The 27,207-nt window shown below is 44.6% G+C and overlaps 1 protein-coding gene and 1 non-coding gene across 11 annotated transcripts in view; one reads left to right on the top strand and one right to left on the bottom strand.

The window, feature by feature from the left end:
* ARHGAP21 (Rho GTPase activating protein 21) overlaps nucleotides 1-15,825 on the top strand; it is a 178,803-nt gene extending 162,978 nt beyond the window's left edge. For 9 of the 10 annotated variants that reach the window (XM_053260664.1, XM_053260665.1, XM_053260666.1 and 6 more), the window contains 12 exons: nucleotides 1,720-1,784; nucleotides 1,886-2,034; nucleotides 4,881-5,026; nucleotides 5,433-5,588; nucleotides 5,693-5,771; nucleotides 6,575-6,648; nucleotides 6,739-6,828; nucleotides 7,936-8,061; nucleotides 8,259-8,300; nucleotides 8,943-9,048; nucleotides 10,940-10,971; nucleotides 13,212-15,825. In XM_053260664.1, coding sequence (XP_053116639.1) covers nucleotides 1,720-1,784; nucleotides 1,886-2,034; nucleotides 4,881-5,026; nucleotides 5,433-5,588; nucleotides 5,693-5,771; nucleotides 6,575-6,648; nucleotides 6,739-6,828; nucleotides 7,936-8,061; nucleotides 8,259-8,300; nucleotides 8,943-9,048; nucleotides 10,940-10,971; nucleotides 13,212-14,936 — 2,790 coding nt within the window. In that variant the 3' untranslated portion in view covers nucleotides 14,937-15,825. Of the gene's footprint in view, nucleotides 1-1,719; nucleotides 1,785-1,885; nucleotides 2,035-4,880; nucleotides 5,027-5,432; nucleotides 5,589-5,692; nucleotides 5,772-6,574; nucleotides 6,649-6,738; nucleotides 6,829-7,935; nucleotides 8,062-8,258; nucleotides 8,301-8,942; nucleotides 9,049-9,750; nucleotides 10,028-10,939; nucleotides 10,972-13,211 lie in introns of all 10 variants that reach the window. The other variant, XR_008309651.1, reaches the window with a different exon arrangement.
* On the bottom strand, nucleotides 13,648-13,724 carry LOC128332197 (small nucleolar RNA U83B). The gene has a single exon (XR_008310614.1). It is a non-coding gene; the product is annotated as a small nucleolar RNA U83B (small nucleolar RNA).
* Nucleotides 15,826-27,207: the final 11,382 nt, after the last annotated feature.

Genomic DNA, 27,207 nt, shown 5'->3' with positions numbered 1-27,207 from the left:
CTACTTTAAGAAAAATAGCAATTATTTAGCCTTTTTCTAAAATACTGATGTAATATCAGGAATTGTCCCCTTATTTAAGCAAGATTTGCCTAGGCTTACATTTGGGTGGGTGACTACATAAGAACAGCCCTGCTGGATCAGGCCCAAGGCCCATCTAGTCCAGCATCCTGTTTCGCACAGTGGCCCACCAGATGCTGCTGGAAGCCACAGACAGGAGTTGAGGGCGTGCCCTCTCTCCTGCTGCCACTCCCCTGCAACATGCGAGTAGTGTCTACTGTAAGATATTCCCCTTTGGGGATTTGGCCGTAGCTCAGCGGTAGAACATCTGTTTGCATGCAGAACATTCCAGGTTCACTCCCTGGCAGCATCTCCAGGTAAGGCTGAGAAAGACTCCTGCCTGAAACCTTGGAGAAGCCACTGCCAGTCAGTGTAGGCAATACTGAGCTAGATGGACCAATGATCTGACTTGGCATAAGACAGCTTCCTATGTTTCTAAGAATTAAATGTATGCTCTACACAGGTATACTTTGAGGCTGCTTCTGATGGTCTCATTTCCAACATCCACCAGGAATAGTAGCTGGCCTTGGAGAAGCTTGTATTGCAGTTGCCCATGTATTTTGTTCAGAACAGATGCTGAGAGCTGTGTGCTCCTTTAAGGGTGGGGGTAGGGAGGAGCTTGATTCATGCATTCATGAGTAAAGTGGTGGGCAGAAGCAAGTAGTTGAAGATGTCTACATAGGCATTAGTCACAGCAGGGATTCTCACCGTTGGGTCCCCAGATGTTATTGGACTTCAACTCCCACAATCCCCAACCAAAGGCCACTGGGGCTGAGGAATATGGGAGTTGAAGTCCAATAACATCTGGGGACCCAACGGTGAGAATCCCTGTGTCACAGTATTTCATTAATTTAGTTTGAAGCTGCTTGGAGTGCTAGTACTGATGCTAGGGAGGAGGATTTATCATAAGAACATGACAAGAGGTGGCTGCAACTTTCTACAATGCAGTAGGGATGTGCACGAACCGGTTCGGAGGCCCTTTTACAGACCTACGAACCGGTTCGAAGGTTTGGCTGGTTCGAAGGTGGGGGGGATAGTTTTGAGGACTGGGGATCCCCCCTCCCCCCCCAGCACAGTCATTGAAATTGGTCCCACGGGGTGGCAGTGTACCTCCTTGCCGCCTCGGTGTACATCGGACTGTGCACATACGCGCAGCCGCCGCCCCCCTTCGAACCGGCTGGCGCCAGTTCCGTGCACACCACTACAATACAGTCACATGCATCGGTGAATTGGTAGATAGAGATGTGCACAAATTGGCTGTGGTTTTTAAACAGCCGTTCATCACAGATATTTCACTGTAGCTAAATATAATTCAATTCCAGGATAACGGAGGTATCCTGCTTACAAAGGACTGCCTTCAATGCTTAACATATAAAATGCCACTTAGGTTTTCCTTCAAATGTCCCCAGTTCACACCTGCAGTCCAATACATAATAATATGGGCTTAAGTCCTATTGAAATGTATGATACCTTGATAATGTGTAACTGTGTACTGAATTGTGCCCTGTGTTTTCTCCTTTTGATTTGCTGCAGTTAATCTCAGTAATTCCTCATTATCTGTGGCCAGATAGTTAGCTATCTCCTGAACATAGCTAGATAAACTTTCAGTTACAGAGTGGTCCGAAGCAGGGTTTACAAAATTGTTCTCAATTCATTTTACAGAACACTGGTGTCACAAGCAGGGACCTCATTAGCCGCAGGATTAAAGAATACAGCACTATGATGGCGTAAGTGGTGGCTGGTATGCAGTTTAAGAGTTCAGTTGACCTAGTGTGTCAGTCCTCTTCTCTTGAATAACAGTATTCTCTCCCCCCCACCCCGCCCCCAGTCCTTCTAGTGGCAAAACGGAGCAATCCCCCAAAACACCTCGTCAGAGCCTGAGTATCCGGCAGACTTTGCTTGGCCCTAAACCTGAACAAAGGACCCAGAGCCCTCATTCTCCCAAGGAGGAATCTGAAAGAAAGTTCCTTGCTAAAGGTACCGGTGCTATGTATATACATTACAGTTACTAATTGCCCCTTAAGATCTCCATTGTGGGGAGACCAGGTAATCAAAACACACAGGGTGGTTGCGGAGGGTTCTAATTGCCCGCTGTAACATAAGGAGATCCAAAGGGTATCCATGGTTATTTATAGTCCATAATAGAGGCGCTCCTGTGGTGTAGCCAGAACTGTAGTGATGCACCATCTACCATTAGCTCTCTTTTCATTATACATGAAAATATAGATTTACATATGCAATCTCATTTGGGATGGCAAAGAGTCCTTGATTTTTTTGTGAAGTCACTGATTTTGGCCATATAAGGTGCCCAACTGCCTGGTCATGAAAGATGTGTTTACAAGTTGTATGCTTGTGTGTGTGAGGCAGTTCACAACCATGTTTGGATGAATGAATGAGGTTCTTGGTATCCGAGGGGCGAAACCTCTATTGAGCAGCTGCGTTCAATGAAGGCAGGTTGCTGGGGATGCTGGGACTACCAAGGAGCGCTGCCGTAGGCCCCACCACTGCTGCAGCCCTACCGACCTGGCTGGCCTCTTGCTCACCTGCCAGTGACTCTGTGGCTCCTGTTAGCTGCCGGCGCCAGCCTCCTGCTTTGCCCTTCTGTTGGCCAGCCAACATGATACAATGGCACATGCACCAGGTGGTGACATTGTATTGTGTCGGCGGGCCGGCAGAGGAGCAAAGGCAGGCAGCTGATGCCGGCAATTGGTGGGTGGGCGCAAAAACAAGAACAAAATACCCGTGGACAAGGAAAATGATAAATGCAAACTGGAATTAAATATATATATTGAATAAATAAATAACCAACTGTCAACACACATAGCAACAAGCAAACATATCTGTAACCCATATATGAACGTACATTAACATAATACCATATGAAATTGCAACATGCAGTTGAAGAATACAAAACCAATATGTGCAGATACCCAAACGAGGTCCAAAAAGTCTTCAGTGTGAAAATGTGAGAAGTACATACAAAACGAATGCTAAGATCTCAAATCCAGAAGAAGAAGCCGATGTTCTCAGGGAAATGTTACTAGTGTCTGTAGTTCACTCCTTCATGCAGAAGGAGCAGGCAACATGTTCTGGAGTGGCTGATGACAACTGGCGATGAAAGATGAATAACGCCAAGAAAACAACCAGCCAGCCAACCCGGGATAATGGGCTGTTTCACCAAAAGGCTTCATCAGAGGCAATTATCCATTAATAAAGATAAGAATAGAAATAGAGAGGAGAGCTGGTCTTGTGGTAGCAAGCATGACTTGTCCCCATAGCTAAGCAGGGTCTGCCCTGGTTGCATCTGAATGGGAGACTTGATGTGTGAGCAGCACTGCAAGATATTCCCCTTAGGGGATGGGGCCACTCTGGGAAGAGCAGAAGGTTCCAAGTTCCCTCCCTGGCTTCTCCAAGACCGGGCTGGGAGAGATTCCTGCCTGCAACCTTGGAGAAGCCACTGCCAGTCTGTGAAGACAACACTGAGCTAGATAGACCAATGGTCTGACTCAGTATATGGCAGCTTCCTATGTTCCTAAATACATTCTTGTACAAACGATTTTAAGCTCGGGGGTCCCATAACTAGTTAGTATGCCAGAGTCTCATTCGTTATCGGAATTAACCAGACAAATTGCTCCACCAACTAAGAACGGCCATGCACCACCACCCACAGAATTGAGAAAGAGCTGTCAATCCTTTCCGTGTCCCGGCCGGGTGAGGTTTCCCGTGTTGATGGGCAATCGATGGGTGGGCTGTGGCAGGGGTAGATGGTGGGGTAGGTGAAGCGAGTGGGTGGGCTGCGGTGGTGGCAGCAGCGGAGGCTTGAAAAAGTCCCCCTCAAAAAATGCAGCGCCTCAAAATAAAGGGGGGGGGAGGAACAGCTGAGTTCTTGAATATAGGTCCTGTAAGAGGTGGTTATGCTTCTGCGATATCTCCAAATCTTGCTGCCGATTAATAGTATGGGAAGATTGGGAGGTTGCCTGAAAGCCAGAAGTGGAGTGGAAGTAACAGCTATTTAGGAATGTTTGCGTTGGTTGCTGCTTCTGTGGAGGGATCTGGAGTAAGCTGTAGGGTTCCTGTGTTTACAGTCCCTTGGCTTATGCAGACTGTGGTCCCAAAGCAGCGAATTTGTGTTTCAGAGGTAATATAGGTGGGTAATGGTTGCGGAGGTGGTGGTGACGCTGTGGTCTGGATCAGAGTGGGCAGACTTAAGACTTCTGGTCCCGACCTTTTGGCTTGTTGTTGCTATTGCCAGAGCCTTGGGAGATCGCAGCACAAAATAACATCTTGAGGAGGCAGAGTGGGTCACAAAATGGTGGTCGGCAGGCAGAGCCAGTCACAGAATGGCATCGACGGGATAAGGGGCTTTACCAGCAACACCCCTGAATTCCTGGAGAGTTTTGTTGCAAGAAGGCTAGCAAGAGAAACTGCTTTAGGGGAGAAGAAAATAGAGAGAAGTTAAAAGCAACCCTGAGTTGAGAGACAGATTAAAAGTGGTGTGGCTGTGTGGTTGCACTCAGCCAGCCAATCAGATCTATAGTTTTGGCTGGGAGGGGAGGGAGGGAGGGAGAAGCAAGGCCTAAGGCCTGGAGAGCTACCTCATACCAAGTCTGGGGGCTATAGTAGCCCCTGAGCTACTCAGTACCCAGATTAGCCCATAATCTGAGCTAGCCTAGATTACTTTAAGAGTTGTATTGTTCTAACTACCTCCGTTTTGCTTCACCCATTTTCTCTTGTTCCATTCAGCCACTCATTCTGTCCTACCTGTTTGGTCCTCTGAGTCTGTTAAATTTTGAGGGGTTTTTTTTCTTTGCTTTGTTCTTAAGAAAAAGATGAGACAAGTCCACCAAAAGACAAAGGTACATGGCGAAAAAACCTCATCGCTCTGAGAAAGCCCTTTGAGAAGAAGCCATCTGCTGCTGGAACCTTTGGGGTCAGACTAGACGACTGCCCACCAGCACAGAGCAATAAGGTATTCATCCTAAACTGTACGTTTTCCATTTTGCTTGAACGTGCTTCTTGTGTCCTCCATACGTTATGAGATTACAACAGGGTTTGACAAATCCCAGGCACCAGGGACCCATGGTGTCTAGAAATCTAACGGGGGGTCCTAGACTAGGGCATTCAGAGGTGAAGTTATTTAATAAAATGTTTATTTGTCCCAAGAAACCCCATATTTGTGTTAAGTATGTTACTTGTAAAGGGGATAAAGAGAAGCCCATTTATGACTCCACCCCCAACAATGTCTGTCATTAAGTCCAGTGATTTTGTCAAGTGTCCATTGGATGGCTCCTCGATCCAAAGAACATTTGTCAAGACCTGGGTTACAAACAGCTAACTAATTTTTAAATTTAAATTTATTTTTTTTAAATTTTCAGTATATTCCACTGATAGTTGATGTATGCTGCAAACTTGTTGAAGAAAGAGGTCTTGAGTATACAGGTATTTATAGAGTTCCTGGAAATAATGCTGCTATCTCAAGTATGCAGGAAGAACTCAACAAAGGAATGACTGACATTGATGTTCAAGATGATGTGAGTAATGCTCTTTTGTATTTCTGTTTCTAAAAGCTTCATTTCATTTCTTTTTTAGTTTAACAGTAGGAGGCTAACAAGGATTTTCTTCTCTCAATTCCTAGAAATGGCGAGACTTGAATGTTATAAGTAGTTTACTGAAGTCCTTCTTCAGGAAACTTCCAGAACCTCTCTTTACTAATGGTGAGCTTTTCTCTGAAGTTTGAATAGCCCTTTTAAAATACAAAGGCCCCACCTTGTAGGTTATTTATGTAGGGTAAGATCACAATAAAAGTTTGATTTCTAAACGATATCTAGTTTACTCCCAGCCAGGCATGTAGGGAACTTGCCATTGGCTGTCCTTCGTTGATTACTGTGCGTGTTGGCACTGACAAGCCACGCTTCCTGCATCCACATCAAGTGCAGGGGCATTGTCAGTGCCTGGATAGAGCTATTCAGCCCCATTGCAAAGTTTCCCCACCCCATCAGTGGTTCCTTTAATCGCTGACTGGGAGCTCTTTTCTTTGTCTCGCAGAGAGTCTGTCTGGCTGAGGGATGCTCGTCCCCCGCTGACCCATTGTCCCCACACCCCTGCTCCCAGCCCCTTTCTCTGTTCTACTAGGGAATTCTCAGCCTTGGGTCTCCATGTGTTGCTGGACCACAACTCCCATCATCTCCGGCCACAATGGATTTTGTTCAATGACATTAGTAAAGTCAGGCCTTTGGTGAGGGCATCCTAGTCAGGCCTCCAGAGAGGGACTCAACAACTGAGCAGATCAATATGGGAGGAAGTGGTTCTTTATACAGATACGACTTAGGGTGCTCTCACCTTCTAGCTACCAGAGACAGGCCCCTCTTAGGAGAGGCGTTCAGTGATGAAATTCCCTTTTCCCTTTCTGTTGACCTGAAATTTGGAGTCAGTTCTTTGTAGCTCTTCTGTGTTTGTGTGTTTAATTTGGGTAGGTTGTATATTATGTCATCATATATTTTTCCCCTCTTCTTGTCAGATAAATATGCAGATTTCATAGATGCCAATAGAAAAGAAGATCCCGTGGAGCGACTAAAAACACTAAAAAGGCTGGTATGCTGATTCTGGATACGTACCCAACCTGATGCAATTATTTGAGTTTGCAGTTATTTTTAATCTCTGTGCTAAAATCCTGTGTTTCAGATCAATGATTTACCTGAGCATCATTATGAAACGCTCAAATTCCTCTCTGCACATCTAAAGACTATAGCAGAAAACTCAGAAAAGAACAAGGTAACTGGGTGATGTGTTCTGAGGGTGTGTCGTCCTGATCATTTTGTTTTTCCAGCCACAAGGATAGCGTTGTCAGTTCTGTCTGTAACGTGCAGCCCGCCCTTTTTCGTCTGCTTGCACTTTCTCCACTTGGTGGGTTTTATGATTGACTTAGCATGAGGAGGACAGAGAGAGCCCACTAATAAGCATAGCTGTGAAAAGCAAGTGAAGAAGTGCTTGGGCTTGCAGAAACCCGCTCGCTGGCCATCACATCTTGCTAGGTCATCGTTCCTCCTGCTAGGTAGCTTCCCAGCTGCGATTTGGGGATGGAAGAGGGGGGTTCCTACTTGGGGACAAGGATAATAGGAGGGGGCTGTGAGGCTTTGATTCCCAAGCTCAGTTTTGCTTTATTCCCCCAGAGCTGCATACAGAGGAGCGGGACTTCCAAGGGAGGGCTAAGCGTCCAAACAACCTTTCTCTCCAGCTAAGCTGCATCTAGCGGGCCTGGGCATGGAGGAGCAGGTGGCGGGGGGGAGGATTTTGGTGCTCGCATCCCCAATCAGAGCTGCTGCTTCAGCGTAGAAAGGCTAGGAAACTCATCGGCTGAGTGGCGGGTTGCAAGACCTGTTGTGGGAGGAATATCCCGCTCTGTACATCCTAAGATTTCATGGGGACAGCCATAGTTCAGTGGGGAACATACTTTCCAGAGTAACTCCTGCCTGTTGTGGGGGCTAGGGAAGTCATCTGTGCAGCATAAGACTGGGCCTCAAAGTGTCAGGAGTAGACCACATGCTTTGCATGTATGTTATAGCCCCCCCCCTCCAATTCACCTCCCTGTTTGCAAAGTCTGAGCTTAAGGAGGTCATTTTGGCTATTTTTGGAGCGATTCGAAACAGTGGGCTAGCTGTAATGGCACCGCCATGCATACTTTTCAACTAAGAGGGGTTGTTTAGAAGCCTCCTTTGCTGTTACTTTGACTTCTTAGTCTAGGGAGGCAATACTAAGAAGAGGCTGCTAGCAAAATCTGCTTCTCCATTGGGGCTGTTTTTTAATATATTTTTAAAGAGTATATATGTCTATATCTCTATTACAAATGAGTAAATCAGATCTATTTTCTTTGCTTGTTAGATGGAACCAAGAAACCTGGCAATAGTATTTGGTCCAACTCTTGTAAGAACGTCTGAAGATAACATGACACACATGGTTACCCATATGCCCGATCAATACAAAATCGTAGAAACACTCATCCAAAAAGTAAGTGAATCCATTTCACTCTCCCAAATAAATGACACAGGCAGTCTTGCTCACTCTAGTTAGGGCAGCTTTAATTCTAATTCTTCTTCTTGGAGCTGTTTGCTCCTCCTTTCCTTTCCCAACCCCCTTTGCAATGTCCACATTTTTTGAGTTTTCATTTCTGTGGGATTTTTCACTTCTTCTATTTTAAATTGTAGCATGACTGGTTTTTCGCGGAAGATGATGCTGAAGAGCCCCTTGTAAGTACTGTTCCTCCACTATTTGGATTCTACCTCCCCCTTAGGTCACTCTGTCCAGCTATCTCTAAAATGAACACATATATTTTTTCCGGATGTATGTATCTGTTACTTGCTCATCACAAGTCTCTAGCTCTTTACTCTGTAGTAATGAAAACAGTGAATAATAAATAACTGAGAGTTGATCCTCTAGAATGGTATTTTCTTCATTTTACCAAAAGAAAGTCATATGGAAATATTAGAGTTCCTGAGGATTCAATGGCTGACATGATGGGCAGTGAAATCAGAAATGTCAGCATTAGTGGCACCAGGGCTGCTGCTCACCAGAAAGGTGAGCTCACCCTGGCGGGGTTGTGGAACTCTTAGAACAGTGCACTGGTACTTGTGCTGCGAAATGTCCCTTGTTTCCTGTGGAAATTCCGCATCCTATTTTAAGGAGTTCTGCAACTTCCCTGTTGTGAAGTTGCTGGGGCTCACTTTCCGGTGTGCAGCAGCCTTGGTGAATCACTAATACCAACGTATCACTGCCCGTCATGTCAACCAATGTTCTCAGTGAACAGTTGCAGTTTTATAAATACTGTTGAATCGTGATGAACCCACTAACTGTGACACTGTGATGAAGAGATCTTTGTTTATTAACTGTAGACAACAGTTCAGGAGGAAAACACAGTAGAATCTCAGCCAGTGCCAAACATAGATCATTTACTCACCAACATTGGAAGGACGGGAGTATCTCCTGGAGACGTATCAGGTAACTCTTGCCTGGACAGTGTTAGTCTGTAGGCTAGAAAATGCTATCCTAATGCTTTCTTTCAACTTTCTTCTTTTCTTTGATAATAACTTGGATTTTTTTCCCTTACCTAAATGATCGTAGGTGTTTTGTTTAGAGGACTACAGTAAGGTTGGGCATGCTGCATGATGTAGATTGGAATGCTTTCTTGGACAAATGAAATGAAATATCTATCTTAAATCATGAGAACTATTAAGCATGCTCACTAATTTGTCATTCACCATAGTGATCCATATAATTCTTTACCATGAAGTGGACGAGATACCTGCTGCTGTATAAGTGATTGACGTGATGGCAGAAAACTTAACTTCTACACTCTGTTCAACCAACACTAATTTTCAAAATTAGGAAGGCAAATCAAGGTTTTAAAATTCACTTTGCATGATAACTAACCAACATTTTCCCCAAAAGTATATGGTAATAGGGTATGTTTATAAATTGTTAAATGACTTGCTTCTGTTTAACAATTGCCATCTTATTATTCGGCTACTGATGCAAGCTCTCTTGATGACTTTCCCCTACACTGCCACCATGTTGTTTCACTAACCAAGCATATTGTTTATCACAAATGTTATTCCTTTGTTTCTAGTTTGTGTTTTAGTTCGTAGAAGACTTTTTTCAGCATTGTATTGAAACAGTCCCTCTATCCTGATGTTGAAACAGGAGAAGTGGGAGGAGTCTATCACACGGTGATGTCACTAATGGACTCTGTGATGTCACTGATGGACAACTGGAACTGTAGGAAGAAGGAGGACTGTTGCCCACATTGTAGCTGCCTTGTCTGCAGAAACCCCCGTTTCTTGTAAATGCACACACAAAAAATTGATCTGTACTGTAAATTTTTTTAAAAGAGTATTTTGAACAGATCAATGCTACCGTTTAAAAGTGTTTCTGCTGTTTCTTGTTATTTCTGAAGCAGACCCTGAGGAGAAATAGCATGGTATGGTCCACCGGTTTTTCTAGTCATTAGCCATGTGTCAAAAGGGGCATGGCATGGGGCTCAGCTCATTAATTCTGAGGTGGGGGGAACCCCCTGAGAGTTGGAGAATGGCAAAGTCGAGCGTTTGTGCTAGCCCCTTCCTAACCCCTTTCTAACTGTATAGCCTCTGTTGTTGTTTTTTTTTGCCAGACAGTACAATTATGGTGTCCATTTTTCATTTCATAAAAGCGCTTGTTTTTTGAGATGAGTACAAAACTGATAGCTGTGGAAATCTAGCTAGTGACAAATCAAAATTTCCTCATTGTGTTAACTCAGAGGAGCACCTGAATGAGAAGCTGGGGCGTTAAAATATAAGCCCCGGTGTCAAAACACCACTTCTGTGCAAACAGTTGGACAGAATACAAATGTGACTTGCAAACGGACTTAAAAAAAAAAATGTTGCAGAAGGTAGCCAAAGGCTCTCCCAAAAATAAACAATGAAAAAAACAAATTGTGCATTTCATTTGCAGGAGTGTACAGAGTACAATCCTGAGAAGGTCTCTCAGCTGCGGTTTTGCAGGGTGGTGTACTTAGAACATTGAATAAATATTAGTATTTCTGTTCTGTTTTATTTAGAAGAACAGGGGCTCTTTTGCCATTTCTGTCATTGAGCTGATTCTGCCTACAACTCACGGCATCCTTTCATGGCGGTGGCTTTCTGTGGTGCAGCTTGCATCTTTGTGAGCTCTTACTATCCACTTTGTTCTGATTTAAATTTTTGTTACTTGTTTGCTCTCACATTTTGTTCCGTGCTTGTTTCCTTTCATACGTCCAGCATTGTCTAGAACAAAAGCAAACCCTTCACAAAGTTGGCTAAATTTTGTCTTTTTTGTTTGTTTGTTCCCTCTTTCTACCCCCCCCCGCCCCAAACAGATTCAGCTACTAGTGACTCTGCAAAATCTAAGGTAAACCATTACTCTGTATTTTACCTACTATACCAAAGTAGATCTCTGTGGACTTTGTTTTTAAATATGGCAATATTGATTGATTTGATGCATTTTAAACCCAACTTTTGAGACAGTGTTCTCCCAGGGCTGCCATTTGGAAAAGAGGACAGGTCTCCTGTACCTTTAAGGGTGCACAAAGAAGAAATTTCAGCAGATGCAGCTTTTCTTCTTCCTGCATGACAAGCATTATATTCATTATATATATTCTACTTCTCTTCTACCTTCATTATATTCCTTCTACTGTGCATCTCTTAAAGGTATAGATGATCTGCCCTCTTTTCCATATGGCAGCCCTAACCCAAGGCAGCGCACGGTTTTTAACATAATTAAAACTAACAAGATCCTTAAAATACCTAAGTGCAAAGCACTAAAATAAGACAGCAACGGATCTATTGCATCAGTTTAAAAGCCTTCTGGAAGAGGAAGGTCTTAAAAAAGCATTTAAAAATGGGGGCATGGAGGCTTGATGAACCTCTTTGGGGATCGAGGTCAAAAGCTATAGTGCCATCACTGAAAAGATTTTGAGTCTGGTACCCAGCCTCTGGATCTACATTAAAGGGCAGGCCAGAGAGCAGGACTTGAGATGCCATATCATAAGTCTGTGGTACACACCTATGGGCAGACACCATATGTAAAATAGAAATAGCTCTAGTAACACCAACTTAACACAAACAAATCTGCCCCAGTGTGAAGCTCTAAGGAGCTCTGCACCAGCACAGGCTGCCTCATTCATTTTAATGTCCGAGAGAGTTTTGTGCATGCATCAGGGCTCCTGTTGTCCACCATGTGCCAAACCCCTATGTGTTATCTGAGGGGAAGGTGAGTTTACTCAGCCCCTTCCTGTCCCCTTTGCTAAGCAGGGTCCACCCTGGTTTGCTTTTGGATGGGTGGTGATGTGTGAGCGCTGTCTGCTGTAAGCTATTCCCACCACAGAGGATGGGGCTGTAACACTGTGGAAGAGCATCTGCTTTGCATGCAGAAGGTCCCAGGTTCACTCCCTGGCAGCATCTCCAAGTAGGGTTGGGAGAGACCCATGCCTGAAACCTTGGACAGCCACTGCCAGTCCGTGTAGACAGTATTGAGCAAGATGGACCAATGGTCTGACCTGGTATAAGTAACTTCCTATGAGAGGATCTTATGCCCCTCGATGACTGTTCTAATTGTTCTCTACCTCCTGATGATCTAGTCCTGGGCAATTGCCTCCAGAAACAGGAGAGCAGCCAACTCAGACCAGGTAAATGAAGGATCTGTGTTTATTAAAGCCGGGATCCTCAACGTTGGGCCCCCAGATGTTCTTGGACTTCAATTCCCATAATCCCCAGCTAAAGGCCACTGGGCCTGGTGATTATGGGAGTTGAAGTCCAAGAACATCTGGGGGCCCAATGCTGAGGATCCCTGTATTAAAGGACAAATAATATGTGAGATACTGCAAAACTGACTCAAGGTCGCTCAGTGGTTATGGTCGAGAGTTTCACTAACCTATGGCCAACAGTCCCTAAAAAGCTTTGTCAGAGAACTCTACTTTAAAATGTTATACACATATTGAGGCTGTTCTCATGTGCAGCCTAACCCAGGCCAGACACATCCAGCCTGGGTTAGGCTGCGCGTGAAAACCGCTGGGATCAGGCCCGAGCCTGGCAAGCCAGCACCCCCTAGCCCAGCTGCTAGCTGAGGTTAAGGGAGAAAGCACTCCCTCACCCGGGGCTTGCTGTTAATGTGAGAGCCGGGCTGCTTCCAGCCTGACCGCACCTGGAGTGCCTGTCTCTTGGGAGAATTCCGCAGTGCATCATGGGATGCACTGGGGGCTTCCCGGAGGCCAGGACACATCATGCTGGCCTCCAGAGCGTCTGGGAGAGTGGTTTTTATTTATTTATTTATTTTTACATTTCACGCTCCCAAAACAAGAACCTGCTTATCGAGGGTGTGGGGGAGGTGAGTTTACTCATCCTTCCCCGCTGCCCCACCCGCCTGGTCGTGTGAACCAGGGATTCTCAACGTTGGGTCCCCAGATGTTATTGGACTTCAACTCCCATAATTCCCAACCAAAGGCCACTGGGGCTGGGGATTATGGGGGTTGAAGTCCAATAACATCTGGGAACCCAACGTTGAGAATCCCTGGTGTGTGAATGACCTCATTATATTCAGTTACATTTTCTGACCGATGATGATGATGATTTGTCATTGGCCCTCTCATCTAGGGATCTTGGGGATCTGGAAAAGATCAATATAGCAGGGAGCTGCTTAAGTCCTCCATCTTTGCAGCAGCCAGTCGCAAGCGGAAAAAACCAAAAGAAAAACCGCAGCCCAGCAGCTCCGAAGATGAGTTGGACAATGTGTTCCTCAAGAAGGAGCCTGTGGAGCACTGTCATGGCAGTTCAGCAAAAGAGGACACCCCTAAGGATGAGTTTGAGAAGGAGTCGGGGAGAAAACAGCGGGCTGAGGTTCCCAAAGAAAAAGAGCACAGTGTTAAAAAAGCTCATGCCGTCGCCAAGGATGAAATGGTGTTGCTAAGGAAGGAGAGTGGGCCCTCAGAGGATCCCTCCCCACCTTACCACCAAAAATACCTGAGATCTCCAAATCTCAGCTTTCGGCTAAGCACACAAAAAGATTGCACTAAGCCTCCTGTCTTTCAAGTCTCTTCTCAGATGGAAGAAACAGTGTCTGACTCGGGCACTATGCTTAGCACTTCCTCACAGGCTTCTCTGCAGAGATTTTCCTGTAAGAAATTGGCCAGCACTGAAAATAAATGTAGCGAGTTTTTAGCGGCTGATGTCAGCTCGATCACTTCGGATTACTCAACAATTTCATCTACGGTGTACCTAGCCGGTTTAGATTCCACCATGCTAAACCCTGAGGTGCAGTCTGTGACTGAGAGTAAAGGCGATGAGGCCGATGACGAGAGAAGTGAATTGATCAGCGAAGGTCGCCCTGTGGAGACAGACAGTGAGAGTGACTTCCCCGTTTTTGCTGCCAGCTCTCCTGCAGAAAGGCTGTTCAGGGGGAAGATGCTAGAATTGGCCAAGGGCAGCCGGAGGAACTCTGAAGAAAGCGAAGTAAGTTGTACCGAGGGAAGTTTGACGCCAAAGTTGGAGAGCCGCAGACTGTTCAGTTCACACAAACTTATTGAATGTGATACACTCTCCAGGAAGAAGTCGGCCCGGCACAAGACAGATAGTGAAGGCTCGGGAGATGCCAAGTGTGAGAAGGAGTTGCCAGCCATGACCAAAATGTTTGACATAATGAAGAAAGGGAAGTCAACCAGCAGCCTGGCTGCTTCACCCCGAAGCGAGCCTGAAAAGCAAGAGCCTACATGGAGGCTCAAAATCACAGACAGGTTGAAACTGCGGCTGAAGTCATCTGCTGATGATATGTTTGGAGTAGGCACTCAGCAATCAAGCTCTGCAGAGGCCTCCAAAAGAAAGAACATCCGGCGAAGGCACACGTTAGGAGGCCAGCGAGATTTTGCCGACATAAGTGTTTTGAATGCGTGGAAAGCTCAAGAGAGAAATCCAGATAGTGAGAGAGACTCCTCAGCAGTGAACCGGCTGAAGCCCAAATGTCCAGCACAGGACCTCTCGATTTCAGACTGGCTTGCACGAGAGCGTTTACGTACTAGCACAACTGACCTTGAGATGTGTGGAAGTGGTGACTTCAAACTGGTGAACACTAGCTTAGCAGATTCATCGAAGACAGAGCTCCCCTCATCTGCAGAGGTGCGGGCAGAGGAGGGCAACTCGTCTTCTAGTAGTTTGACTCTGGTTCCTCAGACATCAGTGTCCGGACCACCCCAGCCACTAGACCACATCAATGGAGAAAGCTACCAGAATATAAACAAAGGCAACTTCAGCCCTGTAGTTGACGCCCATCCTCATAAATTATCTGGGACCCAGGTGGTTAGGTCTCGGTTCTACCAGTATCTTTAAAACAGAGAGGTATCTGTCCCCGACAGTAATTCAGTAGCAGCTTCTCTGTTAACATGTTCCTAATTGTTCTGTGTATATTTTTCTGTACTGTGTTGTTTTGCAGCTTTCAGATGAGGTTGGTTTTATCCGTATGTGCTGTGGAAAAGGTCTTTACAGAGTATTAATACATCCAGAACAATGAGTGGGAAGGGGGAAAGAGTTTAAGAAAATATATAAATAAATATATAAATATAAATATATATAAATAAATATATTTTAAATAAAGGTATATTTGATTGCTGCATACAAATGTTGAACAAAGCATCTAATGCAACATGCTATGTAACGTATACATGGTTTTTATGACTGACAATTGGCATTAGTATGCAGAAAAAAATGTGGTTTTTTGTTTTGTTTTGTTTGGGTTTAGTCACTAACAAGTGCCTCATCAGAAAATAAAAAGGAGTTCATTTGGTTTGTTAGGGTGCCATAAATTGTTGAAATTAGAGGATGTTAATATAAACAAATGCATTTTACTGATAAGAAGTTTCACAACATTTTACAAATTTTAACACAGGTGGGTACAGAGCTTCCATTCCTTAGGCATTCCAGTTGGATTTCTGAGTTTTATATTCCAATTTTAATACAGTTTTTTGAGTTTTATGTGATGAATTTTTAATCTTTCTGTAAAATACATAACTTAAGTGTACATACTCCATGTGTATCTTTTCCTCAGATACCAGATTTGATATAAATGTTGTAACATAGGCATGTAGATAGTGGATCCTGGATGGAACTGGTTTCTTTTACTGAGAATATAATTCTGCATGAAGACCTTAATGAATCCAAACCTGTATCATGCCTGTGTGCATACCCACTTAAGACACTGGAAATAAAATTGTTTTGGTGATTCTTTGCACAGACTCACTTCCATTCCAAGAGGGGGATGCGGGGGCGGGGGGAGAGACAATGGAAAATGTCATGTTTGTATTTTCTAGTTCATTGACGGACATACAAAGGATGTTTGGTGCATCCTTGCTCTGTATGTCATCCAGTGACTACACCCAATATTTGACAGTGAATGGAGGTATTCGGAAAGGTCCAAGATGTAGGAAGCTGCTAGTAAAATGAGTGAACTACAAACATTATTTAAGTAATAACTACGCTTTAGTACTTGCTCGCAGAAGCCAAAATGCAAGGGGCTCTTTGACGTCCTGAAGGTCTTTTGCATGTCCGACAGAGCTCCTGTTTGGTTTGCTTTTATCTTCATGCTGAACACAAGTTGTTTTTGAAGTTTTAGAAGATGTGTGCCATGCAGTACAGATGGGCAGTTGTGGGTGGGAGGGGGGAACTGCCCAAAGCCTCTAGGCACTGGAGATACAGCTAGTTCACACTTTATAAGATCAGCAGGTTTGTCGCATCTACAGAGGTGTCAGCTGTACCGGTACCTAAAAGCCTTACCATAGGTTTTCTTTTGTAGGTTCAAGCTTAGGTGTTGTTCCTGGCCTATGAGTCACTGCAGAACCTCCTCAGTCACAAGCCCGGCAGACTTGGAGCAATTAAATGCTTTACTGAATCTTTAAGGGTGATGATTACAAGAAGAATGAAAAAGTTTGAAATGAAAGATCTCTTTCCACAATATAGCAATCAGTGAAGCAAGGCAGATGGTGACAGATAATGATACCAAGGCAGCAAAGAAAATAAGTCAGCTAAAATCAGGTTAAGGTACAAGTACATATTAATATTTAAATGTTACAATTCAGCTGTGGCCAAGATAGTATACAGTTAGCAAGTGAACAGCTGTGGTGTTTCTCCGAGGAAGCTCAGTCCTGCTTGTTAAAAAAAAACCTGACTCCTCTACCTCTTGAGATCTTCGATTTTTTGAGCAGGGGCCACTGCAGCAAAAAAATCTTCCACGTGAGAGCCATTTCCCATTGTGTTGACCTCGGCACAGCCCTGTGGTTTTCTCAGTGTTGGGAGGGCCCTTTAAGAGGGTCAGAGCCATAAGAGCTCTATGGGGAAAGCACTGGGAAGAGTTATACTTATCAGCGCTCTGTGCATGCCTCCCAAGATGGCACGAGGGCTCAAGAGGGCTCCATTTCTCTTAAAGAAAAACCTCGGCACTGGGCAGAGCCCTGTACTGCACAGTGGGAACAGTCACCTCCACATGGGGGACTGTGCACAGTATTCTGCTCTCGCTGGAGCTTTGCATAGTAACAGGCCCAATGTACAATTCGGGAGCTGCTCTTAGAGTTGGTGGGAGCCTCCACTGATTCCCAGGCCTTACAAAGAAGAACACTGCTCTTCTGTGTGACTTTTCTTTTTTCATATTGCAAAAGCACACATTACTTACTAATCTTTGGATACCTAATCTTTGAAGCTATCATATTTGCTCTAGAATTTTGTCTTAGATTCGACACATTTTTGCAGCCACATCCATAACCAAACAAGATACAGTCAAGAACATCCAGAGTGCTGTTATTCTTTGCCTGAAGGGGATACTCGTGTTCCTTATTTTACAGATTTTTCATCTTTTCGCACCCTGAATTTTTTAGATTTAAGTCTTTTTTGGAAATGGAGGGTCTAAAGTGTTGCAGTTAGGTGCTATTCTTGGAAGTTTCCCACAGCATCTTCAGGTCAAAACACCCTTTGAACTATGCTATTGCTTCAGCTCTCAAAAATTGCTTTTGATAGCCACAGGTAAATTTCACCAAACACCACATTAACTGGGGTAAAGCTCTTTGTTTTAAGTCAATCATGATACACCGAGATCTGGAGGCAAAATTTACCCCCCAATGGCATGCAAAAGCTGGTTCTAATGTATCTGAAGTTAGGCCTAGCCAAGAGCAGTATACATAAGATTATGAAGTGGAGACAGATGTTTATAAACATGCAATGGACATATAAGACGACAAGGAACCATCATTTATATTTTTCTATGTAAGCCACTTTGAGAGCTTTTGTTGAAAGTAGTATATAAACATTCATTTTATTATTTCCACCTTTCAACAGGAAAGTTCTCAAAGTGGTGTACATAGAAAAAGAATAAAAAGAAGCCGGTTCCTTGTCCCCAAGGGGCTTATAATCTAAAAAGAAACAAAAGTTAGATACCAGAACAACCACTGGAAGCTGGGGTTGGACAAGGCCAGGTGCTCTCCCCCACTTTGAAAGGTGCCTCTTTGTCTAGTTAGCAGGGATATATATCAAAGAGCCCTGGCTGACCATGGCTGTCTGGTGCATGTCCACTGCATGAGGACATCTCTACAATACATATTTCTGTTTGCTACTGGCAAACGCTGGCACATAGCACAACACATAAGCTTCCTGTGTAATGTGTGAGTTGGCCCTTGCTTGTGCAGGTCGCTTGATTGGAGCCAGAATGATAGAAGAATTGTTTTGTTCCACTCTTACTTTTTATTTGTTTATGGATGGCACAGACATTACAGTCCTTGTTAGGGAGTATGGCATGGCATCATGGACTGTCAGTTATTCTGAGTTTATTATATAATAAAAGGGTATGGTCTTGTGTATGTGACATAAGTGCTGCCACCCACTTGGCAAATGGCTCAGCCTACACAAAAGAGCAGTAGCTGACAGCCAGATCTAGCCAATGGCAGACATGCGGAGAGATGCTGACATGCTGTGGGAAGCTCCCCCACGATCCCTCTGCCTGTTTGCACAGTGGGAGGGGGAGCAAATTTCAACTATTTGCGCTGCCTCCAGAAGTGTTCAAAAATATGTCTGTGAGAGTTATGCAGCCCTCAGGGTCATATTTTTCAGTGACACAGGGCACCAAGAGGCAGCACAAAGCTTCTCTTTTTTTTGCTTCTCTTCCCTGCACAGGCACAGCAGTAGTGGGAGAACTTATCACAGCATGGCCACATATCCCAAGTTGACTTGGCTGTCAGCCACTAAAATTCAAGTTCCAGGTCTAGGAAGGCAGCATTTGTGATGGTTTTCTGTCGCCCACTCTGCCAATGTGTGGTGGTGGTGTTTTAGTGCTGTGGCAAAATGGAGATTATGGCCTGCTTCACACATGGCGTCAGTGGCATAGTGATTTTTAAAGAGTGATCAAATTGAGATTTTTCATGTTTGTGTGAAATAATTTTGGTGGCTTCCAGCATGAGTTTTATTTCTTTTATTGAAATTAGAAGATAGCACCAGCAGCACCAATCGCAAAGAGTGGTGGCATACAGGAATTGATCTGTTTACTTCTGGTATCAGTTTTCACAGGCTCTTCATGCAATTGCTTTGAAGCAATTGTGGTGTGTGTGTGTATAAGTGCAACAATATTGTGTTGGGTTGCTGCAGAATACCTTGTGAAAAATATGTGAAAATGGCAAAGTTTGGGGGGCCAGTTCGCATAACTCAGTTAGGGTGCCTAGATGTTCCATTCTATACGGTCTACTGGCACTTGGGGGTAATAATTTAATCAGAAGCTCAGATTTCACTTCAGCACCCCTGCAATTCAAACCACCTCATAGATTTTGCAACAGTGCTCCAGTTCATATTTGTGTGTATGTGACTGCTTAGCATGAAAAATGTTCAATGCAGGTTTTTCAGCTCAGACAATAAAAAGCAGCCTGCTGCACTCCTAAAGTTTTGTGACACAGCTCTGTTTTGAAGATTTGGCATCAGACTTTATCTCTCTGACACTTTCTATTCCTCACAATCTGAAATTTAAGTTGTGTTTGTCTGAGAACTGCCATAGCACTGAAGATATGACTGTCTCATCTTCATATCCGCAACTCCAAATTCATTTGGATGGCTCAGAAATGGATGTGTGCAGTAAACTATTACTTTCATGCATTCATTTACTTTCCCTGAATGCTAAATTTCAAAGAATTCTCAATGATAGCACTACATTCCGTGGAAAATAATCAGCCAGAAGAAGCCTTCTTCCAAGCTTTTTCAAATCTTTAAGAATCATGAGGGAGCCAGAGAATAAAGTGACAGTTTTGTTTTTTGAAAATATTCTGTATTTCTTTCTCAAATCAAAGCTCTGGATGGAGAACAGTTGAGGGCAGACTGCTTCTTGGTTCCTCTGGATAGCCGCAATGCTTAGCTAAGTCAGTCTTAAGGGGCCATCATGGCAGACAGCTTTGTTTTAGTATAATTGAACTAATGAGAAGCAGCACCTTTTCAACAAAGGAACTTCCTTGGAACTGAGAGAAAAAACTCAATTTCTCAACACTGTACCTCACTCAGATTTTGCAGCAATTGCTTCCTTCTATTTGTGGGAAAATGCTCATAAAGAGCTGGAGTCAACTGAATCACTATTTTGAATATTTTTACCTCAGAACATTTAAGAGTTGTTTGTTCTGTGAAGAATCTCCTGTACCAAAGTTACTTGCAGTAAGACACTGGGGCTATTCACATGATTAACAAAAATTGGGCTAGGAGAGCCTATTCCGATTTTTGCTAATCGTAAGAACCACTGGGCTCGGCTGTGAGCCCGGTGGTTGTTGAGCGGCTAACCCGCTCAAGTAGCCCGCCTCTTAGCCTGGGTTTGCGGAGCGAGTGCTCCGCAAACCCGAGCTCTTGGATCATGAGTAGCCGTGGTGCGGCTACTCACGAGGAGACCCCTGAGGGGAGGCAAAAAGCCACCTCCCGGCTCTGGGGGGTCCCGCGAGCATGCCCTGTGCACTTGCGCTGGGTATGCTGGAGCTTGCGGGGGCCAATTGGCCCCCGCTCCCCCCAGCCCCTGCCGGCTCCGTCACAGAGCCAGCAATTGTGTGGGTGGCTGATTCAGCCGCCCAAGGCTCCCTCCCCGCTCATGAGCGGGGAGAGCAGGCTTAGCCCGCTCTTCCCACTCACTGCCACAAACCAGGTCTCGCTGATCGTGAGACCCGGTCCACTGTCTTTCTGCTAGTTTGAGAACATCTGTCCAATTTTATTGAAGGCAACACTTATTTCTGAAAATGCAACTCAGTTAAAGATCCCACAGCGCTGCCCTTCACACCTTTGACAGCTTCCACATACTAAACATAGCGGCTGACAGAGAGACTAAAGCTGCACTGGTGCTGGGGTCATTTTAGTGGATCTTCCCTTCCCTCTGTACTCTACTTCCTGAAAAATATTTGGCAGGAGGGTGTCCCAGCCTTCCAGTCACAAAAGGAATTTGTCCATGGTGATAGTGTCTTACCACAGACACACACTGTAACTGAACAGCAGGTGTGTGGGGCTTCTGAGCGACTCCGTGTTGAGATGGGCCTTCGGTACGCTCTTGGGATGCTTTTAAGTCTACATGAGTGCAGAATTCCTGCTTATTTTTTAACATCTGAAGCGGGCTTTAGTCTGAAGAGGTTCTTGGACTATTGCCACATGCTACTTCTGAAAGAGCTAATTTGTATGTCCCATACTAATGCTTTGGGTTTTTAATTAAATTATAATAATAATCCCCCAAAACAACAATGCAAGCCACTTAACGGCCATTCCCAGATACAAAGCAGTGCTGGTAACACAGGTGGAAGTGGTAGTATTTCAAAAGTAACCTTGTGTGAGCCCTGCTCTGGATGTGCAAGTATTCACTGAGGTTACAAAAGGCACTGGGCTGCTTCAGGAAAGCCCGCCCAATTAGGTGGCCCAAGCATGCAATAGAGTGCGCATGCTTGTGGTCCTCCTGCTATGTCCCATTGCCACTGTATAATTGCTCAAGTGACTGACTTTATTTCCCTGAATAGAAGGTGACTGAATTTAGGACAAGCCCCTTAAAAAAGGAGGTTAACTGCAGGTTGCACCTGAATTCACCACAGAGGAAGCGGACTCTGGATTTAAGCCCACCTCCACCCCCCCATCCCAATATTTAGCATCAAAGTACATGGGGAAAAACCTAGTCTTGGATTCAGGTAAATGCAGTAAATACTATTTTAAAATGGTAGATAGTGCATTTAGTGGTTTGAATATTATGCTCTGCAACTGATTATCCCATGGTGGGACAGCATGCCTGTGCTTGGGAGGTCGGTCAGGTAGTATCATCAAAACTGGTCCACTATGGCAGAGCAGAGCACTCCAGTGGTAAGATGATATAGCATGAGACATTCAGAAAGGCTCTAGTTCTGAGACAGGCAAAATCTCTGGCTCAGACTGTAGTTGCCTAGTTTTAAGTTTCTTGTATTTCTTTTAATAATTCTTGTGAATATTTGTTATTGATGAATTATTATTATTATTAATATTAATATTGCAAAACTGCTTGTTGGAGTGGATTCGGCTGACAAGCCACATTTGGATGTTGTTGAAAAATAGTTATTAATTGCTTAGTATTATCTGAGAAGTCACAGACAACTCTCAGGAGCTTGGTCACCTGAGAGGCTAATATAGCCATTCATCTACTCTCCATTAAGAACGTAAGAAATGAGATTCAAGACATCTATTGTAACATATTATGACAGTAATGTTTTGTCTGGCATGTGGACTGTGGAATTGGTAAGACACCAGTTCTCTGTGGTCTGTGCCCCAAGACCCATAACTTAGAGCAGAGGTGAGCCTTAAATTAAGGAGTATCTACCCATCACAAGAAAAGCAGCAGTGGCGGCAGCAGCAGCTAAGAATCCATCTTCCACAGGTGCATGAGCACTGAAATTCCAAAGACTCAATTTCTTTGGAATGTAAAATAATTTTCCACTTTAGTTTGTTTTATGCACGACCAAGTCTGATCTAAGAAGTGGCCTGTGATATTCAAGAAAACTCCAGGGAACTATGGTATATGGCTAGAAATGTACTTTTCACTATATACTCTATATACACTATTCACTTTTCACTATATACACATATACACTATATATACACACTATATTCACTATATGAGAGCCGTTTTCACGAACAGACTTCCAATTGTTGAGGTCTTCTTTACCTCCTATGTTCATAACTTTACGCATGTGAAACATTACAAGACCCATAAGGTCATGGACCCTTATGATGTGTCATGTGAGAGCCCCCTCATTCACAGAGGTCCTGAGCCTGCTACAAGTTAGTCATAGCTAAGTGAGTCCCATTGAAAGCAACATGACTTGTCAACTATGACTACCTTGTTGCATTTCTTTCAATAGGACTTAGTTACAACTAACCATAGCTGGAGTGGAGGATAGAGGCTTATATTTGCTACTCTTAGTGTGGATGATAGCACATAGCTCTGCATGCTAGTTATTTGTGTAGCACATAAATCTCTGAACAGATTCGCCATCTTAAGTAAGTGGCCACTACAGAGCTGACTGTCGGTGTGGAAAGAGCTTTAGTATTGTGAGTCCTTCTATGTGTGTTGCTGCGACAACAGATAAGGGGACAGTACTGGATGTCAGAAGTACTATGTCAGTGCCTTTTCATAAATTGTACTAGCCCAGTGAGTTGTTGCAGGACATTACACAAGCAAGACAGCAGGAGGCGAATACTATGGTACCAGTGGCAGCTACCACAGGTAGATTGGACACTGTAAATTTGCCAAATTTTACATGATAGAGACAATCTCAGTGACAGGAAGGTGCCTTTTAAAAAACATACATACACATAACCACATATTGGGAAGCTTCACTAGGCTTTAATTTCTCCAAGATGTGTGCTGGTTGCAAGATAGATGTGTGAAGACTGTATCCATGTCTATAAGGTCTATAAGAATAACATCTCCCTTACCAGGGTCCCTGTTAGGGTATCGGACCATATCGAATGTGTGTACTTGAGTTTGGGGACCAGGGATAGATTGGGACTTCTGTTGGTGATCGTCCCGCTGCCCAACGGAATCCCTTACTGAACTCACGGACTTGGTTGCGGAACTTGCGTTGGAGTCTCCCAGACTTTTGGTGCTGGGGGACTTCAATGTTCATTTTGGGACCAATTTGTCCGGGGCAGCTCAGGAGTTCATAGCGGCCATGACGACTATGGGCCTATCCCAAGCGGTCTCTGGATCGACGCATATTGCAGGTCACACGCTTGATTTGGTCTTTTATTCTGATCAGGGTGGTGTTCCATGGGTGGGGACTCCTACGATCTCCCCGTTGTCATGGACGGACCACCATCTGGTTAAGGTTGGACTTACAACCGCTTTCCACTTTCGCAGGGGCGAGGGGCCTATTAGAATGGTCCGCCTGAAGAGGTTACTGGATCCAGTAGGATTCCAAGAAGCCTTGGAGGGATTTAATGTTGGCTCTGCTGGTGATCCTGTTGATGCCCTGGTTGAGAACTGGAACAACTTGCTCACCAGGGCAGTAGACACAATTGCTCCTAAGCGTCCCCTCCGACCTGCTTCAAAATTGGCCCCTTGGTATATAGAAGATCTACAGGGGTTGAAGCGGTAAGGTAGGTGACTGGAGCGCAAGTGGAGAAAAACCCGACTCAAATCCAACAGATTATGACATGGAGCACATCTAAAGATCTATGCTCAGGCGATACATGTGGCAAAGAAGGGGTTCTTTTCTGCCCGTATTGCCTCTGCGAGTTCACGTCTGGCAGAGTTGTTCAGGGTTGTGAGGGGACTAGTATTTGCTTCCTCTCCCTTGAACCAGAATTTGGAGGCATCAGTTACCCACTGTGGTGTGTTTAAAGAATTTTTCGCAGACAAAATCTCTCAGATTCGGGCTGACCTAGATGGGGACTCCACAATTAATTTGATGTCTGAACTGGAGGTGTCCGACAACTCCTCTTATAGAATTCGACTGGATCAATTTCAGTTTGTGACTCCTGATGATGTGGACAAGCTGCTTGGAGCAGTGAGGCCTACCACTGTTCTCTTGATCCTTGTCCAACATGGCTTGTTCTATCTAGCAGGGAGGCTGTTGTAGGCGGCCTGGTAGAAATCATAAATGCTTCTCTGAGGGAGGGAAGGATGCCTCCTTGTCTTAAGGAGGCAATTATTATACCTCTTCTAAAGAAGCCTGCATTAGATCCCTCAGAGTTGAGCAATTATAGGCCAGTTTCCAATCTCCCATGGCTGGGCAAGGTAATTGAGAGGGTGGGGGCCTCTCAGCTCCAGGCAGTCTTGGAGGAAACTGATTATCTAGACCCATTTCAAACTGGTTTTCGGGCGGGCTATGGGGTGGAGACTGCCTTGGTCGGCCTGATGGATGATCTCCAATTGGCAATGGACAGAGGTAGTGTGACTCTGTTGGTCCTCTTGGATCTCTTGGCGGCTTTCGATACTATCGACCATAGTATCCTTCTGGAACGTGTGAGGGGTTGGGGGTGGGAGGCACTGTTTTATAGTGGTTCCGCTCCTACCTCTCGGACAGATTCCAGATGGTGTCGATTGGAGATTGTTACTCTTCAAAATCTGAGCTTAAGTATGGTGTTCCTCAAGGCTCCATACTCTCTCCAATGCTTTTTAACATCTACATGAAACCACTGGGAGAGATCATCAGGGGATTTGGAGCTGAGTGTTACCAGTATGCTGATGACACCCAGATCTACATCTCCATGTCAACTTCTTCAGGAGTTGGCATATCCTCCCTAAATGCCTGCCTGGAAGCAGTAATGGGCTGGATGAGGGAGAATAAACTGAAGCTGAATCCAGATAAGACGGAGGTACTTATTGTGCGGGGTCGGAACTCTAGAGACGATTTTGATCTGCCTGTTCTAGACAGGGTCACACTTCCCCAAAAGGAACAGGTTCGCAGTCTGGGAGTATTTCTGGATCAACGTCTCTCCTTGGTTTCTCAGGTTGAGGCGGTGGCCAGGGGTGCTTTCTATCAGCTTCGGCTGATACGCCAGCTGCGCCCGTTTCTTGAGATCAATGACCTCAAAACAGTGGTACATTTGTTGGTAACCTCCAGACTGGACTTCTGTAATGCGCTCTACGTGGGGCTGCCTTTGTACGTAGTCCGGAAACTTCAGTTGGTCCAGAATGTGGCAGCCAGGTTGGTCTCTGGGTCATCTCGGAGAGACCACATTACTCCTTTGTTGATGGAGTTACACTGGCTGCCAATAGGTTTCCGGGCAAAATACAAAGTGCTAGTTATAACTTATAAAGCCCTAAACGGCTTAGGCCCTGGGTATTTAAGAGAGCATCTTCTTCGCTATGAGCCCCACCGGCCGCTGAGGTCGCTTGAGGGGGTCCGTCTCCAGTTGCCACCAACTCGTTTGGTGGCTACACAGAGACGGGCCTTCTCGGCTGCTACCCCGAGATTGTGGAATGCTCTCCCTGCTGAGATACGATCCTCCCCATCTCTGGCAATTTTCAGAAAACACCTGAAAACACATCTCTTCAACCAGGCTTTCTCAGCTTTTTAAAACTTGTTTTAAAATTGTTTTGATTATTTAATTGTTTTATGATGTTTTTAATTGTTAGTCATTGTTTTATGCTTTATAATTTTTGTTTAATTATTAATTGATTTTAATGGTGTTTTAATGTAAATTGCCCTGAGCCTTTTGGAAGGGCGATATAAAAGTTTTAATAATAAATAAATTAATAAATAAATAATAATAAATGTATATCTGTGGAGGAAAATGTCATGTGAGCTCTGCAAATAAAGGGTGTAACACTGCCTGATACGATGATTTTGAAAACTGAAAAAATTCGAAAAGCAGTTCCTGCGGTCTTACAGCAGTGTGGCTGCCTCTGAAAAACACATCTGCTTAATGTGCAGAGAACTCAATGCATAGTTGGACACTTGGCAGGCTAGTGCAATGGGCTCCATGGGTGCTGACTTTTCACATTGTTGCACCAATCTTTGGGATAAGCCTGTTGCACAGTTGCTTCGTAAAGGCCCCCGAGAACTGAAGTGTTGTTTTGGCAAGAACTCCTAATGCTGCCTTATACTGAGTTATAGCACTGATCCATCTGGTCAGTATTGTTTGCACAGAAGATGGCAGTGATGTCTCCAAGGTTTCAGGCAGGAGTCCCGCCCAGCCCTATCTTGGAGATCCAGGGATTGAACCTGGGGCCTTCTATAGGCAAGCAGATGCTCTACCACTGAGTTACAGCCCCTCTCCTGAAGCAAGGTCTGAAGCACTCCTAATAAGCTTTATTGAGTAGTTATTATTACTGCTTCTGATGCAGCTGCGAGAGAGGCTGAGACCCAGCAACAATGGCTTTCTTAACCCTACTTCCTGAATGATTGGGGGATGTGACATTTGAATTGGGGATTTCCTGGCTCAAAATTCATAGTCTTAACCACAAGACTGCACCAACATTTCTAAAGGCAATGATCAGCAAGGGGCTCTTTGGTATGGAGACAATTTCCTCTTGAGCACTGTGCATGGACGCCTTGACAACTGGTTGATAAAACATAGTCCATCTGTGTTGAGAACCATAGATTTGGTCAATGAATCAAGGAGCTTGTTAAGCGCCAGGAGTCGAAATCGACTT

Source organism: Hemicordylus capensis, chromosome 6 (assembly GCF_027244095.1).
Source record: "Hemicordylus capensis ecotype Gifberg chromosome 6, rHemCap1.1.pri, whole genome shotgun sequence".
NCBI classification, from domain to species: domain Eukaryota; kingdom Metazoa; phylum Chordata; class Lepidosauria; order Squamata; family Cordylidae; genus Hemicordylus; species Hemicordylus capensis.
The sequence above is the reverse complement of the archived record's forward strand: the minus strand, read 5'-3'. Positions and strand labels throughout refer to the sequence as shown.